Here is an 18,608-nt window from a genome sequence, read left to right on the forward strand (position 1 = left end):
TTTAGCCCTGAATGTATTTTGTGTCTTTTGTTAAGAAGAAATGGAAGATTACTGTGGGATCAGGGTGTTGGCAGAGCCCACTGATCTTAGCCCTAGGACTGAGATCCCAGGGCACATCAAATATAATTCTATGGTAATTTAAAGTAGAGATGTACTAGATTTAGGTTGTAAAGCAGTACTGTCCTAACAGAAAATTAGGGGCTTTAGGAACAGCACAGTAACACACAACCATGATGACTTTAGGAAAAATTTGAGTGGTATGAATTCACCCAGAGGAGAGCAAAATCATTGCTTTCCACTACCCTTCAATAAGAATAGTTCTACCTGGGTTTGAAGAGTACAATCCTAAACTTCTTCCCTTGATGAGAGATGGTGTGTAAATGCACTTTTGCCACTTTATAAGCATCATAAAGTATCTCCAAAAATGTACCTAAAGGAAGGGAATTGACAGAGATGCCCATTCAAGTGTAAGACCCAAAACTTCTTTAATGGCCTTGCTCACTTTTTTCCCTCTTCCCTTTAACTAACTAAATTTACTCAAGTACCAACTGTTCTGAAAGACAGAATAAAATGTCAACGTATATAAGAGCTGCAATGAAAACAACTGATTTATGCAGTTTGGGTTAGTAATTCATATGCATTTTTCAGCTGCAAACATGTTTAATTCCTTTCTTTTGTAGTATGTCCCAATGGAGTCAAGTTCAACAACTGGAAATAAAGTTTTTGGAGCAGGTGGACCAGTTCTACGATGATAACTTCCCCATGGAAATCCGGCACCTGCTAGCACAATGGATAGAAAGCCAGGACTGGTAGGATTTCATTCATTCTGTCTCCTGTTGTTTCAATCACCAACAATTCTTTTGTTTGCTGGCAGGCTTTAGGATGCTCATTTACAAACTGTGCAGGTATCTACACTCCAGTAGTACTATTTCACTAGTTATGGATTTAGCTATTTAAACTTTGGGAATATTGGGAGGTGAAGTTTCACATTTGAACTTACTCCTAAACAAAATCCAATAAAAATTGATTAAAAAAAAAATACAAGTTAATTTTTAATGGAAATGTTACACATTTACCTCTTGCAGCATAAAATTATTCTCTTGTCCAAAACTGCACTTAAAGCTGGATAATTCTGGGTAACAAGCCAGCTGTTTACAGGAAGTGTTCTCTAGGAGGTCCATTTATGCACAAATTTTGTTTCAATTCTCTTGAGAGTAACCTTAAGAAGATTCCAAACTAAATGCAAAGGAAAAAAAAGTTATTAGTCATACCAGAAAGAGACATCTCAATTTTCCAAGCTAACTCCACAGGACTATTGGAGGACTATTGTGCAGGGGAAAAACTGCTAAGGAATAGTATCTTTCTTTGTGGTTTATGGCTCCATCTTTATGGGGTTCTGGCAACATGGGTAACATTAAAATCTCCTTTTTGCCAGTCGTGGAGTTAGCAGGCATATCACAAACAGGCACCTGCTATTTGTGAGGAAAGGAGAGAGGCTATCCCAAGGGCAAGGATGCCATGCTGTCCAAACTTTCCTCCTCAGTTTTGCTCACTAATGCCATTGCACTGCGCTTACCAAGCTGTACCACGAACAGCAGAACCAGTAAAGCCTGGCTGTGTCTGTGTCCTGTGTCCCCTACATACCCTTGACCAGTAGCCTCAGAGTCCTCCTGTATCCCCAAATAGTTTGGCTGGGGGAAGGCTCAGCTGGTTCCTGGTGTGAACTGATGTATCTTCTGCCTGACCATCTGGCTGTTGCCTCCTGGAGCAAGTTATTGCTGCTGTTTCCCTCAGTGGAGGTGCTAATTTGGAGTCCTTTCTTCTACCAACCTGCCAGATTGCCATGAAATTTGTAAGAATTTTATCTTTTGGACTTCAAGCCTGTTGCCAACTTTGTCTGAAACTGGGCAGCAAATTCAGAAATTATATCTGTGTGACTGAGTGAGACGGACAGTTTGCATAAGCCCCATTTCCTCTGACAAGTGAGCTGGAAGTATTTAAATATTCACTGGACCAGAGACTAGAAAACTGTGGTTGTCTCCTCTGGCTGACTCTACTGTCTGTGCAAATACCTCACCCTCCTTTTATGCATATCTGTAGGAATTATTTTTATAAACCCCACAAAATCATAAAAATCATTATTCACAAGCTCTAACTATATGCAAGTCACCATATACTTAAAGTCTTTTTTTGCTGCCTAGATTTCTGAATAGATTATAATTTTCTGTGCTGCTAGATTGACACATCATACAGCATTTTAAATGTGCATTGTTGTTGTTGTTCATTGACTCTTTAGGGAGGCTGCAGCCAACAATGAAGCAATGGCAATGATCCTCTTACAGAATTTGATAATACAGGTGGACGAACAGCTGGACCGGGTGTCACAGGAGAAGAATCTGCTCTTGATCCACAACCTGAAAAGAGTCAGGAAGCTGCTGCAGGTGGGTCATTACTTCAAATGGCAAAGTGCACTGCACACTCTCACTGGTCTCTGGAGGCAGTGCTCGAGCTCTGTGGAGTGCAGTTTGTTCCAATGCCCAGCTCAGAGCTGCCCCAATTGCCATAGACTCTGAGCAGCTCTGGGAAAACTGAGCCTCCAGCAAGATTATTCAAAATAACAATTCCACTGTCTTTCTGTGGAACAGTAATTCCTGTTTCAATGCACGCAGCTTGGATACAAATGCTGTGACTTCTTAGCTCTGTGCGTATCTGTGTTTCACTGAGCTCTTACAAATAAGACTGTACAGTGCTTATAGATGCTCATGTTTATTACAAATGTAATTACCACCTCTCAGACACCTACAGATATTTAACTATGGAATAAAACACATGCTTGGGGCTTAAGGCAGCACCATGAAAAAGGAACCTCTGTAAATCATTAGCATGCTTGCTGTTTTATGCTTTTCTGGGATTATTTGTTATGAATTGCTTAAAGGATTTACCGTTAGGCTTCTGCAAAATGATATTTATTTTGATTGGCTGAATGTTTCTCTAATAATTGTTTATCTAAGGCAAGGATTCTCAGAGTTCCACTTCATTAGTCACCTACTTCCTGACATCTATCTGTCTTCTGCATAAAGCAGATATGCCATGGAGTTTGGGGGTTTTTCTCTTCTTTGATGGTGTTTTCCATAAGTACTTAAATGATAATTACATTGCTTGCCAAACATTTTCTTTATTTGAGACATATGTACATACACACACACTGGCCTGGAAAATCTTCATGACTTCATCAATTACTTTGTTCTCTTCATAGCTGTATCTTTCTACTCTTTATCCCTAATGGTGGCCTCTTAAAAATATGACATTGTTTCCATCACTGCCACTTTTTCATCCTATGCTATGCAAGCAACCTCCTGTAATTTTCTGGTTTTGGAGCAGCACTTTTCATAATTTCAATACTCTTCAAACACCAAATTTACTCAGCTGCAGAAATCCTTTTTGCTATGTAATGATCTTGGCACATTTTACCACAAAGCTGTATCACCTCAGTAAAAGATTCTTCCACAGGAGAAGATGTGTGGAAAGAGCATTTCAGGCCAAGCAGTTACACTGGTGTATTCCTGCCTTAAAAGACAATGCATTTATGATTGTACCTGCACAGGCAGAAGGACTAGAACACATTTACATACAAGATCTACAAAATTAAAGTCTCTCATTGTTGTTCCTTCTGCTCTTTGCCCATTTATTTTATTCTAAATTTTTCACCAAAATTTGAAGCATCAGCTCTGTGTGCTCTGCCAAACTGGGCACACCGAGCCAAGCCATCAGGCCTTGGGTGAACTCATTTGACTTCATGTAATAATCAGTGTGAAAATGGCCTGAATGAAAACCCTTTCTTTCAATTCCTGTCATGTTTGGAAATTATATCATTATGTGCTTCAGGAAGAGCACAAAGCAAAGGAGGCTTATTCCAGAAAGACAAGAGGAGGGGAGTTTCAAGTGATTTGTGATTAAATGGTTTCTCAGGTGCTAGGGTCTGGGTCATGATTCCAGAGCAAGTCAAAATGCTCAGGCATCCCCATTACAGCTGAGCAGTGTTATGAACTCCTTCAGAGCACATGTGTGATATTGGAATTACTTATACTGCTCATAAAACAGGATCAGAATCTTGAGCATTGCAGTAGAATGTTTCTTGGTGAGAAAAAAAACCAAAACAGCAACTCTCCCTATCACTAGTAATGTTGACCTTTCTTCATTGCATCAAGACAGCACTTAACCTTAATTTACACAAAAAGCTATCAAAATACACATGTAAACCACCAAAAACTGGATGGCACTTTCACTGTTGGAGCTTTTCCTGATTTTGAACACTACTACCCACAGTCTATATTTTGATCTCCAAAATAATTAGAATAGGCTGGAGTAGCTCTAGGTTCTTGCAATGCTTGATAACAACCTATTATTGGACAAGAAAAATAATTTATACTGTCTTAAGAAATCTGTGACACCAGAATTTTGATTTTTGTGTAAAACACCATGTTACAACTTATAAGGTATAGGACATGGAGGATAAATGCATTTTCAGCCAAAGTATGGGCTGCATGTTCTGTAGAGCGGCACAGGTAGTCTCCTGCTGCAGCTGTTAAAATTATTTCTTTCACTGATTAGGTGAGTACATCAGTAAAGAAATGCTATAGTAGCTGAAACCAGCTGACAGCTATCCTTGTCATCAACTGTCAAGTGTGATTAATGGACTGAATGTGACACATAGCATGGACAGTATGTTCTGTAATGTTCCTAACTTTGAGTATACAAATTATCTAATTATGGGTCTAATCTTTTGTTAATGCATCACTGGTTGCATTTTATTGCTGAATATGTGAGAAGATTGGAAAGGGGCATTTGGCTTCCCAGCCACAGCTGGAAGCCCTTGCAGATACCTAACTCCTGCAGTTTGAGCTAGTTTGTGACAGGTTTGTGAGACAGCACCAGAAAAACGTGACTGATGTACAGAGCAGGATGCCATGGTCCTTTTTGTCCCAACACACCACCTAGGGAATGGGAGGCTGGAATGCTACACTGTGAAACTAATGAGGTTTTTCAGTGACTGATGAAAGAAAGACTGGGTTCCCAAACAGGGGAGGAAGCTGCTTTTGTAAACATCTTTTCCTATCTGATGACTCTCTGAACAGTGTTGGTTTGACTTTCTCTGAAGGTTAGTTACCATGAGCCCACCTTCATCTCTGCTTGGCTCTCTAGTGCAAGCACTTCTTTGAAATTTCACAGTTCCCTCCTCTTCCTTCCCCTCTGAACCACACACAGATGCACAGACCTGTGTGCATCGTGCACACACACAAAGCTGTCCAACCACAATACAAGATCTGAGTACAATGTTTGTTCATTATTTTGAGCCAAATTTTGTTACCCTGTTGAGTAATACTTGACAAAATAGATGATGCTGGAAACCAGCACTTATCACTAGATACACAGCATAGTGTGTTGAGCTGTGGTAAAGGCTCCTCAACGCAATGACAATAGCAATAATAAAGAAAAATTCAATTAGAGAACACACAAAAGCTATTCAAAAGCAACCTGCAGTTCTTGACAAAACACAAATGGAGAGACTAACATTTAATCAGAAATACAAGTGGATGGTTAGTGAAAGGCAGCCTTAGAAGAGGAAGCAATGCACACTTCCTAAGTGGCCTGTGCAGCTGTTTTCTAGACAGACAAGGACTCCTTAGGATCAAGATTCCCAATGCTGTTCCTGAGTCTGGAGGGTGTTATTTCTAGGAGTCTCCAGCACCACAGCCAAGCACACCTCACCTAAAAAATTTCCCTGGGATTTTTGTTATAAAATTGAGAAAATCTTCTATTCAGACTGTTTACTGAAACATCTCTACATAAATATGTTAGCTGTTCTGTGAAAATAAGAATGAAAATAGTGAAGGAAAAAAGAATTTACCTGCCTCAGTTGCAATGCAGAGTTTTGGGCAACCTTGGCAGTTGTGAAGGGCAAAGAGCAGAAGTCCAAGCAGGAAGATGGGTCTGCCTGGCACCCCTGCTTTTAGAACACAGGGACCATCCCTATTCTCTCACCATTAGAGAAATAACTATGGAGTGTGGCATTCCTGCTTAGACTGCTTACATTTCCAAAATTATCTGCAGGCAAAAAGAAACACTGAATAGTGCTTCAGGAAATATGTAATTTGAAAAAGTTATAAGCACTTGACAATAGTGTTAAGAAACTTAGCTAAGCAGTTGTTGTCACTGCTAGCTCTCTGTAATTCACTTCTCTATTTCTTGCTCTCATTGAAACATACCTTCTTCCTGACATTAATCTGGTATGAATGCACATACTTTATTAAAATCAGGGTCAGCATTTTAGGTTAAAATCCTTCATATTTGCTTCCTACATTATTATTACTTCTCAAGTCAGTAAATTGGATTCATTTTTATAGCAGAGCAGCCTTTTGTTTCTGTGCTCTTCAGTGGGAGGCAGAACAGCACAGTCACTTTCTAAGGTTAAATTCTCTGTCCCTCTTCCTAGAGAGCTCCTGCTCCCCCCAGCAGCAGTCTTGGAAAGGGAAGAGGGAGAAAATGTTCAGAGGCAGTGGGGGAAACTATGCTTATAGTTCTTTCTCTTTCTTAAAATCTAGATGGAGGAAAGCAAAGCAGATTAGTCACAAGGAGATGATTTGTGCTGTTGTTATGACAACAAAATGTAAAGGGCAGATGTTAAGCTTGGAAGAGCTGCCTAGCACTTCTAGGAACCAAATTGCAGATGTAGGAGTCTGCATGACCTTGGCCTGTGGATGATTACATCCCAGTTTTCAGAAGGAACGTTTCTAAGTGACAGCATCACATATATGCGACACCTGTCCCTGATGTGAGCCCCTGTTCCACACACCAGTGCTCAGAGACCCTCATGGAAGACAGGCACTGTCCACATTCCTGACTCACATGCCAAAATCCTGGGTTGGGAGAGAGCAGCCAGGCTGCAGTGCAGCCAGGGAGCCAAGGGCAGGGGAGGCTCAGAGGAGCCCAGGAATCAGAGATGTGCACAGTGCCCTCATGTCCCACCGCTCCATTTAGGAATGATGCTGGTGGCAACTGCCTGTTCAGCTCTGGGATGTCCTTTCCCACACACACTCCAAGCTGGAGCACTCCTCTTGCTGGACAAGAAGTAGCTTCGTGGAATGCAGCCTGGCCCAAATATGGGTTCAGATAAGCAATCAGGAGGAGCCTGTGTCTGTGCTGTGCTCTGTGACAGGTGCAGGACAACCCCATCAGGAAAAAAGCAGAAATTCCCAGAATCATCCTACTCATAACTGAAACCCTTATTTATACTCTAGTCTCAAGATTACTTCTGAAAGCAATCCCTTCTCATTAATGGCAACATGCATCTGTGTCACTTCTCTATTTATGGTATTCAGGGTGAAATCTGATTACATAAATTTTCCTTTATAGAAGTGAAATAACAGATTTCTAGAATAAGAAGGGCTGCTCTGCTCATTTACCATTGAAGCCCGAGTTAATGAGTATACTGTGTGCTCTGGGGAACAATTTGCTGTAAATTATGTATATTCATGAAATTCATTTAATTCTCACAGCAGATTCTCCAGTATTTGTGAACTTTACCAACTCCCCAGCCCTGCTAGAGCCTGAGATGAGGGGAGGGAGGGTAATGGGATTATGCCTGAATGAGCAGATCTGTGGGCACACACACCATTAACACCTTAGGGTCTGTTTACAAAGGGAGAGGTCAGGCAGAAGCACCAGATCTGCTGATTCACACCAACCAGTTATATAAAAACAAGCTTTTGGAAGTTATAGTAAGTAGCTGGGAAATAGTTCTTTAGTTACATTACTTTATCCTACACAGCTCTGGCTGTTTTTATGGAAAGGTCTGGAATCGTTCTGAAAGTATCTTCTGTCATCTGAAGCAACATATATTAAGGCATTTGTTTTTCTACAAATACATCTTTACATGATGCTGCTTAAAACAGTAACCCAGCAGTGCATTCCTGATTCCGTGTCATGTTCCTGGTTATACTGCCCAGTTTGTTTCCATCTTCGATGAGCACCCCTGTGCTTCTTCAGAGAGAACTAAGTGAACAAATAAAGGTTGTTTTGTTCAAGTGACAGTTTACAAAAGCCTCTGTACCAGAAAGGAACATGCATGAGGGTTGCAAGGAACAATCCTAAGATTATTCATTTCAGTACATCAAAGAAAGTGGACAAAATAGCGTTAGATCCGAAACAGAACATTCCAGTCGGTGCTCAACAAACAATTCTAATGAGTCCTGTGCTGAGAAACAGTTGCAAAGAGTGGAAACAGCCATTGATGTTTTAGTTGCAGTTTCCTGTTAAAGCTTACAAAAGGCTGAGAATGGAACAAAATAGGGAAAGTTCCTAATAAACCACAGAAGATCCATTTCAAAATGTTATTTACACGTATTTAGCACTCGTGTAGCCTGCCAGATCAACAACTCAACACAGTAAAGGAGGACATGTTTTGAACCAGCGTGTCCTGCTGTCTAACACAATTCAGATTATATTAGACTGCTCCCAGTGAGTTTTTCAGTACAACCATTAAAGCTGTTTACAGAAGATTTTGGCGTGCAAATGGGAAACCCCGCACAGAAGTCTGTTTGCTGAAGCAGCTAGGTGTCTGCTCCTAGCAACTGCAGCCTGGTGACTGCCGCAAATAAAGGTTTTTAAAAATTATTGGTACAAGGCTGAAAAAGGTTACTTGTTACATGTAAAATACGTTGGGGTTTCTAGTCATTATTTACAGAAAGCAAAAAAAGTTTATAAACCTTTCAGTTTGGTTTTGTAGAATGAAAAAGAGTTAACTTGCATACAGAAGTAAAAATACAAGCAAACTAAATAACCTTTTGTGGGTTTTGTTCATTCTGAAGTATTAAGAGCCCAGTTGCAGTTGAACATCTGCCTGAGAGATTAGTTAATAATACTGAGGTCTTTGTGCCCAGAGGAAGAAGGGGATGTGGAGATCAGTCCTCTCTGTCCTCTGATGTTTTACCCTTTTTCATGGGGTATTTATTTTACCCTTTTTCATCGTATTTTTATTTACTTTCAAATAAATCTCATTTAAACAAGTTATTTATTCTTAAATAAATATCAAATAAGAGGCATTACTACATTTTTCACCCATCTCTGTCTATACAGTTCTGCTGTCTGATGATGATTTCCACAGAAATGTATTTTCTGTAGCTTTATCTCACCTTACCTGCACAGAAATCTGCTGTTTCTGTAGGTTATTCCTGGAGTGGTTTTAGTGTCTGCTGTGAGGGACTCAGCAGCGGAACTTGAGGGGTGGAGAAAAAAACCTCTCCCTTCACAGCTCATTCACTGTGCTTTTACAGATTTGCCTATTGCAATTTAGTTGCACATGCCCCCAGAAAACATTATGATCATCTGGAAGTTATGCATCACACGCTATGAGAAAACTACAAGACTACAAAGCTGTGTATTAACATTTCCCACACATCTCATAGGAGTTTTTTAAAACAATGAGGTTGCCTTTCTCTTACATATTTTGAGAGGGGGAAGGAGAAATCTAAAAATAAAAGTACAAGAGCAGTCTAAATAGTGTCACAGGTACTTCCTCTGAAAGACCTAGATAAAACAGATGCATCTTTCTAGTAGAATATTTTTAGTGAGAATACTGCCTGTTTAAGTACAAGCTTTCAAAAAACTCCCAAGCACTTAACCTTTATCAGGCTAACACAAGGACCAACTCTTTCTTTGTATTCTGCTGTTGTCTTCATTAGACTTTCTGCCTGGATGCATAAACAGAGGTAGAAAACAAACCAAGGTGAAGTGTTATTTGTCATATTTGAAGGTGAAAATGGGAAATATGTATGTACAGCTATGCCTTCCTACCCACACAATCGAGATACACAGCTAAACCAAATCTTTTTTTCTTTTAAAAAATAAAATGATAGACAAAAGGGGTTTTTCTCCCTGTTTTTGATTTTATGAAAGATGAGATATTTGCTTATCCAGAAAGATGCTGAGTACCCAACTTTGTAAAATAATCATATCAGAAGTAAGCAATAGGGAAGGAAATGTATTTGTGCTTGACTTTGTCTTGCTGTTTCCTATTTCTCCTCCCTTCCATCAGCTTCTTTAAATATTCATTCAGTATGAACAAACACTTCAATGGTCATACTAAATAACCCTTCCACCCCTCCAAGTAAAGCTCCTATTGTATACAATTAAGAAGCTCAAGAAGGGCTTTTACTAGCAGAAATGAGAATAAAAACAGCTGATGGTTTCAGAGTTAAAAAAAAAAAATAGAAAAATAAAGAAAAGAAAAAGGGGAAAAGAAGAAAAAACCTGACCAAATTCTGAAGCAATTTTCAGAACTGGAAAGCACCAAAACCTACTCGAGTCCATTTTTAGGTCACCTTGAAAATACAGAGATAATCAGGCAAACCCCTGACTGACTTTCTAAGGGTTTCATAGCCCATCCTTCTACATTACAAGTTGAGACCAACTAACACCTAATCCCCTGCTTTCACCACTGAAAACAGAGCCAGTTGCTCACGCAGTGCACATCCAGTATTCACTGATAGGTGTGTACAGTGTACAGAGCCCATTGACAGAAGGACAGCAGTCAGTGTTAGTGTGGCTGGGGATCCACTTTATGATGGAGCTGCCCACAGGAAAATCAGCTAAAATATTGACATTTTAAAAATGGGAAGAAAAGAAGAGTAAGAGAATGACTCTGGTCTAGATTTCTTCCTTTCTGTTAGAGCAAGCAGAGACTAAAACTTACATTTGTTTGATGTTCTTTTTGAAAGTACATGTATTTTAAAATGCCATAATATGTATTTTAAAGTTTATCCATGACCTTGCAGCTTACAGAATCTAACCTTGCATTTCCCCAGCCACTGTTTCCTGCACCTTTAACATACTCCAAAGAGTTCAAGCTGTTTTAAAATTTGGCTAAAGGGCATAAACTCTGCATGCTATAATGTACAAACTGTTTTTGCAGAAATACCTCTCTGTTTTTCTCCATGATCTAGTAAGATACTGTCACAACAGATGTCCCTGGAGTGGAAAGAGTGCATGCCGGGTGGCAGTAGGAAGGTTTTCTCCAAGAAAATGTCATCAGCATTCTCAGAAAATTGTCACCTGTTCAGAATGAAAGTTCAAGTTCCCCCTGTTTGCTTAAATTTAGCATCATGCTGGTAGTTCTTGAGAAGAGTCCAGTCCAAATAAGATAATTTGTTGTTTGTTGTAACTCATGGCATGGAAAGACCTCACTGGAACAGAAGAGAGGAGAAAGAAAACTTCTAAGAACAACAAAATTACAGTAATATTAGCAGATATTTTGATTTGAAAGAAGAAAAGTGAATCTTCAATTTCTCTGTGTTGGTATTTGTCAAAATACAAATATAAATTTTCTCCTTACATGTTTAAACTTATTAATACAATTTTGCATATCTAAAGAATCCACACTCTTCTTCCTCTTCTGGCTGCTAGTGTTCATGTCACTGAGTTAGGATTTTCCCATCTCAAGCCATTTTTGGTTAAAGTTCCTTAATTTTCCAATTTATACTACTCTTTGCTTATAGGAGATAGTTTTCAATTAGTCATTCAGAAATCAAGGTCATGTTGGGCAATTTCTGCCCTCAGCCAAAGACAAAGTGGAAGTGCAGAGCAACAAGAGCTGGAAGTAGATGAATCATAAGGGAATACCAATAGTGCATTCCAAAGTGTAATTACAGCTGAGAAGTATAAAACACAGGCAGAATTTTTTTAATGTTATTATTTTTCCAGAGTCAAAAACACAGTTATTGTGACTTTTAGTAGCTATCGTTATTCAATAAGTTGCAATTATTGAGATATTTAGTGTTACAATTCATTTATCACTGATGAGTTGCAATCCATCTGCTCTCTTACTGCAAAAGGGGCTGCTCCAGGAGCACAGGTGGCAGCTCTCTGTTGACCTTCTTGGCATCTACTCAAACTGAATCAAGTTGAAGAAGCACCAGCCTGACATAAATATGGGAATCACTATGGACCCAGCTTGTTTCTACAGATTTATGAATTAGAGAAGAAAGAAAGAGAGGGAGGAAAGTGAATTTCCACTGCATCTCTTGGTTCAGCTGTTTTTTTCTTAATGAAACAAAGAAAAGGAGAGGAAGAAAGTGTTTTTGAAAGTTTTGCATATGAATCGTGTCTAGAAACGCTAGGGAAGTCCCTAATAACCGGCATCCTCTGTGGGGAATTTTAACACATCCCACTGTCAAATTTTTTTTTTAAGAGACTTTTCTACATAAATGCATTTTTCCAGCTCCAAGAGAGGATATTTATTTCTTCTTGACTTGGTTAAATAGCTTTTTTTGGACCCCTTTACACCCTTGCAGTTCTGGAATTCTGTTGGGCAGTGGTAAGCCAGGACTAAGGTCAGCCTCAAAGGTAAGCTACAAAGCCTCAGGCTCTGTAGCTTCAGGTACCAATGCATGGCATGAACACTTACTGGCCATCTAGAGGGAAGGCGAAACCCTGTTTTACTACCAAAAAGTAACAGCCAGAAGCAGACATTAACAGAGGAATTAATATGCCCATCAGTGGACTTACAGCAGTGGCAGATTTCTCCCCACAGCTTTCATCCTAAACCTTATTAGTAACAGGACTTTTCCCTCTCTAATCAAGGTACAGATGGATGAGCAGGCTTAGCCATAACAGCTGAAGCAAGGCAGGACTGTTCCCCCCTCTCCCAACTTCACCTGTGCTCATCCTTCATAATAATAAACTGATCCTTTGCTGAGCAGTTTCAGTCCACCAAGGAGCAGAAAACCCAGTCAGTAAAAAAAGCAGGAATCATTTCCACCCCAGTTAGCAGCCTGGATTGGATCCTTAAGGTGTCAGACACTGGGCTGGAGCACAGCCAGGAGCACAGCCCCTCTTTGCTGCAGTTAATTTGCCCTGGCTGCTGCTGTTGGACCTCAGATCCACATGACACCCCACTCAACCCTCTGCAGGAGGATCACAGCCATTTCCCACATGCTCTATTCCCTTCCCAAAGCTACATCCTGACACTACAGAGAGAGAGAGCTTGGAAATATGCCCAATAAAGGGGACTGTGAATATATTACTGGACCTGAAGTGCAGTGGTGTTGAAGGAAATGTCCTTACAGTAATGGAGCTGCCAGAGAGAAATATGTAGTGACAGATCTTTGGCACTGTTATTTGACAAGGAAATCAGCAGTGTGTCCTTAATCAAGTCTCCTCCCACTGCCCAGGAAGGAGCAAGCAGGGAGGGAGTGCTTGGTGTTTCATCTGAGACATAGTGTGTCCTGGGTAGTATTACTCATAATTTCTTGTTTATAGAGAAGCTCCTAAAACCAGTCAGGTTCATAACTCCTGCTCCTCAGATACAGATGGTTGCTGGAGCAAAGTACCATCCTGAACTGCTTTTAAGGAGATCAAAGGAGGCACAGCACTCGGGCTGCTCTGGGTGTGTAGTGGTTGCACTGTGGGGCATGTACCTTTCCTGTCCTGAAAAGATTTCAGAAACCATAGAAACAAAGTTTCATTTCATTGCTAACAATGAGAGGGCAGTCAAAGCTTTCTTGGAAGGGAACATTTGGTACCTTGTTTTTTTAGTTTTAAGAGTCCTGTATCTTTCACCTTAGTCCATACCTGGAACCACAGTACACATGGTATTTAATACCAAGCAACTCAAACCAAGTTGCCATGATCAAAATTAACATTTTTAATATGGTATTTGTTCACTTTGCAATTGAAGTCAAAACATATTTCAAATTACACATTTCATGCATGAGCTCACAGGAAATGTTTAGTGAAAAGCATTAGAAAGGTATGTTTAATGCCACAGTACTTGTTGCATACAGAAGCAATGTGTTCACATTTCTGTCAGATGCATTCACACCCTTGTGTCTAACATAACAATTGGTATGAGATATCAAAGGAAAATATGGCATTAATTAAAGTTTGTATGAACTTATTGTGCCAAATTCAGAGACAGCTAGAATAAAAGAGGTTCTGAGTGGCAGGGAGATATGATGAAAATAAAGACTATGATAAAGAGGAGAAAATACAGTAAGTCCAGAACTGAAAACTGTACAGGAAAAGAAATTAAATAGATTAACCCTGATGAATGGACTAACACTACAAGCACTGAATGAAGGGTATCTGAATGAATGATACTGAATGAAAGGCTGAAGGATACTGAGAAACACTGAATGAATATATCACCATAAAGAAGCTGCTTGAGAGTCCTGGATCATTTCAATTTTATAAATACAGCATAAACCAATATTAGTTCAAATTGTGCCCAGTCCTCAGTCACACATCAGCAATTCAGCACTTTATTTATGGTGGTATAAAAATATAGATTTTTTTTTTCATTCTTTACCTTGGGACAAAAATTACTTATTCCTTTTTCTCAGGCACATTATTTTTTGAAAGAGAAAAATTGTTCATAGACATTAAAATTTAAGCCTTCTGCTTTATGCTGAGGAAGCTTTCCTGCTTGCATCATTACCATATTGATATGCTTACAAACTTTTTTGTTGGCAGAAGTGCTACATGCTAAGCAGCAACATCCTATTGAAAATCGAAGACGTGATAAAATCGTGCCCAGAATAGGCTGACAGGAAAGCCCTTTCAAAACAGCTGTGTTAGCAGGGGAGCAATTTGATCTACAAATCATGTACATCTCGGAATTGTATCTTTATAATCTCCGTGGAACACTGTTCAGAATATTTTATGACGGTGGCACTAACTGATGCTGCCCTGAAAGGCTGAACCAGCACATGAAAAGGGGAGCCTTTTCCACCCACACTAATCTGTACCTTATAGACACTCATACATCATGTTGCTTGTGATTTCCAGAGGGACATCCTGAATTCTGGAATTTTTTTGAGTTGTATTTACTTGTGCTTGCAGGGTAAATATCATGGTAATCCCATGCATATAGCAGTGATCATCTCAAACTGCTTAAGAGAAGAAAGAAGAATATTGGCTGCAGCCAGCATGCCTGTACAGGTAATGAATTACATTTCATTAATCTGCTCCATGTTAATCTGCTCACGTGCTTTTCAGACCAAATCCTGGCCCCTCATTCCAGTGAAGTGATTTGTGTGCACTAGGGTTGCCAAATGTTGCCCTTTAAACTCACATTTGAACTTCATTAGTGGCTCTTCTGCTGAAAACATTGCTATGAGGGACTTCCATGTCACAGCTAATCTTCAAAGACTTTAATCTGTAGGAAAGGTTTTAAAGAGATTATTCTTTACAAAACAGATGTGTGTATTTTAAATTATGCAATGCATTAATTCATATTAACTATGGAATGCAGAAGACATTCCATCCAATAGAGCTGGATGATTTATAGAGTTATTGATGATTTTTGTGTTTGGAGAAAAAAAATTCAAATTACACATGAAACTTATTTTGGGAAAATTGTTACATGATTAAAACCCAGAGAGAATTTTTAAGACAAATGTGTCCTTCTTAATCACTTATGGATGTAATATGTATTCCTATATCAGACTTATGCCATGGATCTTTTTAAAAAAATCTAATAATCTATATTTCATTTCCTAGATGTTTAATGCCTGTAGTACACCCACACCTTTTAATCTCTTGGATCTCAAAGTTAAAGCTGCATGTTTTTCAAATGTGTAGAGCTAAACTTGCCTGTGTGTTTACAGCAGTCTCCAGATGGTTGAACACTGGCTTTGGAATTCCCTCTCTGTGCTGGAACTTGCAGTACATTTTCTATCACCTATTATTATTAATATCACTCACCCACGATTTATCTGTTCAATGTGTTCCAGGGGCCACTGGAAAAGTCTCTACAGAGCTCTGTGGTTTCAGAACGCCAAAGAAATGTAGAACACAAAGTATCAGCAATCAAGAACAGCGCTCAGGTACCCTTTTTGTCTGCCCATGTGATTTTCATACAGACACACCTAAACTATCTTTAAGCTGGGTAGCACAATGACTTCTGCCAACAGACACAACTATCCATTTTCCATTATTCCAAGGACATCTGCCCAGACTGACAGCTCAGGACACACCTGGATTCTCAGGTGTTAGCAGCTGTCAGGGTTCAGTGTCAGAGCTCCCTCTTTTAAAGCTGTCACACTCATCCCTAGGGAAGTTGCAGGCAGACCACTGAGTGCAGTAAGAGTATAGCTACAGTCTCTAAAAAGATGCGAGGCTCAGAAAATGTATTTTTGCAATTTCACCTCCTCCAGCTGGGTCAGCAGTAGCTAAACCTTCACAACCTCTGAGTCATGTACCGAGACCTTTGTCGAGCCGAAGGCTACGTGACTTAATTACATGGTTTGGAGTCATGAGGGGACAAGAACACTGGCAGCTGATGGTAACCACTCTCCAGGAGCTTCTCATGCCATTGCAGGCCAGAGCTGGGCTGAACCAAACCTGTAGCTATGTCCCAGAGACCTTGAAAGCTCAGAGAACAGCTGCCCATTCAGTTCAAGGCAGGATAAGGATCAGAATACCCATGGCTTTTTTGCTATCCCAGCCCCACTTTCAGATTTGCAGCAGTCTCAAGGTAGAAACTATATTTGAAATACCTGTCCATATGTTGTTCAAGAGTAGCACTTCTGGTATACTGGAAAGAGATCCTAGCAGCATTCTCTCATCAGTGTATCCTTTCACACAGAAGAAGGGTTAGAGAGATCAAACCCTTAGAAGGATAAAGTAGTTTCAGAAGAATGTCATACCAGGTCTCTATCTAGACATAAAGTTGTAAGATAAGAGTTGCAGAGCAAAGCAGCAGCCTGTCAATCTGCTCCTCCTGCCTGTGTGGAGAAGCACAGCCACCCCTGAAGGACCAGTGAAAATGAGAACATTTTCTAGATAGCAGGGTTGGGATTTTTAGCAGGTAATTAAGTTGAACGCAGAAATTAGCCAGCTCCTCGTGCATGTAATTTCATACTTTACACATATAATTTAAAACTTTAGTCTCCAAAATAAAGAGTAAGCTAAAACGGCTAATTGTGTGTGGGCTCATTTAGCAAACAAGTTTCTGTATTTTCACAGACTCTTAATGTGCACATCTTAGGAAACCAAAAAAGCTTGTTTATGAGTTGTTGGCAAAATCAAGGCTTCCTATAAACAGCACAGAAATAGACCTTCAAAGTACAGCAGATAATTTCCTACAGTTTTATTTTCCTTCTTTTGATGGGGTGTTTTGAATTATCATTGATTGGTTACTAGAAAATATCTTTAATATTTTTATAGCACTTATGAAAAGAAAGCTGCAAAATGCCAAAGCAGCAAAAAGGTTTCATTTCTTTATCTAAATTCATAAGACATTTTGTAAATAAATTCTGTGAGCTCTACTCCTGTGTCTGATTCCACCTTTTTTGGCTCTGCACACCCCAATTAAATTTCCATTTAAGTAAATGTAAAATTATCCCTTTGCCCTGCTTTAAAGTTTCAAGAAGAATGTAGCATTATTGGCATAACAATTTCAGTTTAGCTCAGGCTAAGACAATTGTTCCTAGTTTCTTTTATGTCATTGCACTAGTAAACAAGAAGGGATAAAGCTGAATCAACCACTATCAAATGCAGGATAGAGGATAATTGACCTTCTGAACAAGTAAAATAAGTCTGTAGCTATAAATTTATTATTCAATCATACATTATAAAGTTTACAAGACAGTAAACAAGGGTTCCCAGAACTGTTCAGGGGTTTTCAAATGGTAAGAAAGGAAAATACTACATTATGCATTTGTTAATTTCTTTCCTGGGAAAGATGACTGACCAAGATGTGAAATACTTGGAAGACTTGCAAGAGGAATTTGACTTCAGGTATAAAACAATACAGAGCTTAGGTAAGAGTTTTTATACTAATTTTTAGATTTCCTAGGAAATGGCTGATTCTGCAGCTAGACTCCAGCATCAGGGGGTTTTGTGCATTACTTGATTAATATATGTAAACATAAAAATGGATCTTTGGTTTATACAAAATTTTAGTCCTGGAACATAATGACTCTTTTGGGGTTAAGAGAGTAAAGAGGATCATGTTAAGAAAGTATAGTTATTTCCTATGGATAAGCTGCCCAATGGCACATAAAGTAGTACATTTCTTAATTTAAAGAACCTATTTTTCAATATCCCCACCTTTTACATGGCCCTACTTTGGGAGGATTTGGGAGAGACTCTTATTTCCCAGAGTCGTGCAGAACTGATTTTTCTCGTCTTTAACTTGGCTTTCTGTTCTTTTTTGACCACAGTGGTGATAACCAGCTGGTAAGCACTCTGAATGCATGTTTGACCAGCCTGTGATGGCTGAGATCTGCATGTGCAACAGTCCTTGCATGGTCTCTTTCAGAAAAGAAACTGGGGTCTGCTTGTGTCTGCTCAGATATCTTTATATTACCTTCCTTTGAACATGCAAAGATACTGGGCTTGAAACATCCAAGTCCTTAAGCACATCAATCCTAAATGTTGAAGGCTGGATATGACCCAGCAATCAGAAGAGTTGCCGTAGTTTAATAAGTTTCTAATCATCAAGTCAATAATGATTACTGACCACACAGATACCTGAAAGCTCCCTCACTTCCAAAAGAAAACATGCTGACAATAAATTACTTTCAGGGCTTAAAATTTCACTGCTCTGC

General features: G+C 39.4%; 1 protein-coding gene across 1 annotated transcript in view; it reads left to right on the forward strand.

Moving 5' to 3' along the window:
• The first annotated feature begins 678 nt into the window (after window positions 1-678).
• Window positions 679-18,608, forward strand: part of STAT4 (signal transducer and activator of transcription 4) — a 37,003-nt gene continuing 19,073 nt past the window's right edge. The window contains exons 1-5 of the mRNA XM_041403317.1: window positions 679-809; window positions 2,297-2,441; window positions 14,896-14,994; window positions 15,789-15,881; window positions 17,741-17,819. Coding sequence (XP_041259251.1) covers window positions 682-809; window positions 2,297-2,441; window positions 14,896-14,994; window positions 15,789-15,881; window positions 17,741-17,819 — 544 coding nt within the window. The 5' untranslated portion in view covers window positions 679-681. The remainder of the gene's footprint in view (window positions 810-2,296; window positions 2,442-14,895; window positions 14,995-15,788; window positions 15,882-17,740; window positions 17,820-18,608) is intronic.

Source organism: Onychostruthus taczanowskii, unplaced genomic scaffold (assembly GCF_017590055.1).
Source record: "Onychostruthus taczanowskii isolate IOZ18803 unplaced genomic scaffold, ASM1759005v1 scaffold20, whole genome shotgun sequence".
NCBI classification, from domain to species: domain Eukaryota; kingdom Metazoa; phylum Chordata; class Aves; order Passeriformes; family Passeridae; genus Onychostruthus; species Onychostruthus taczanowskii.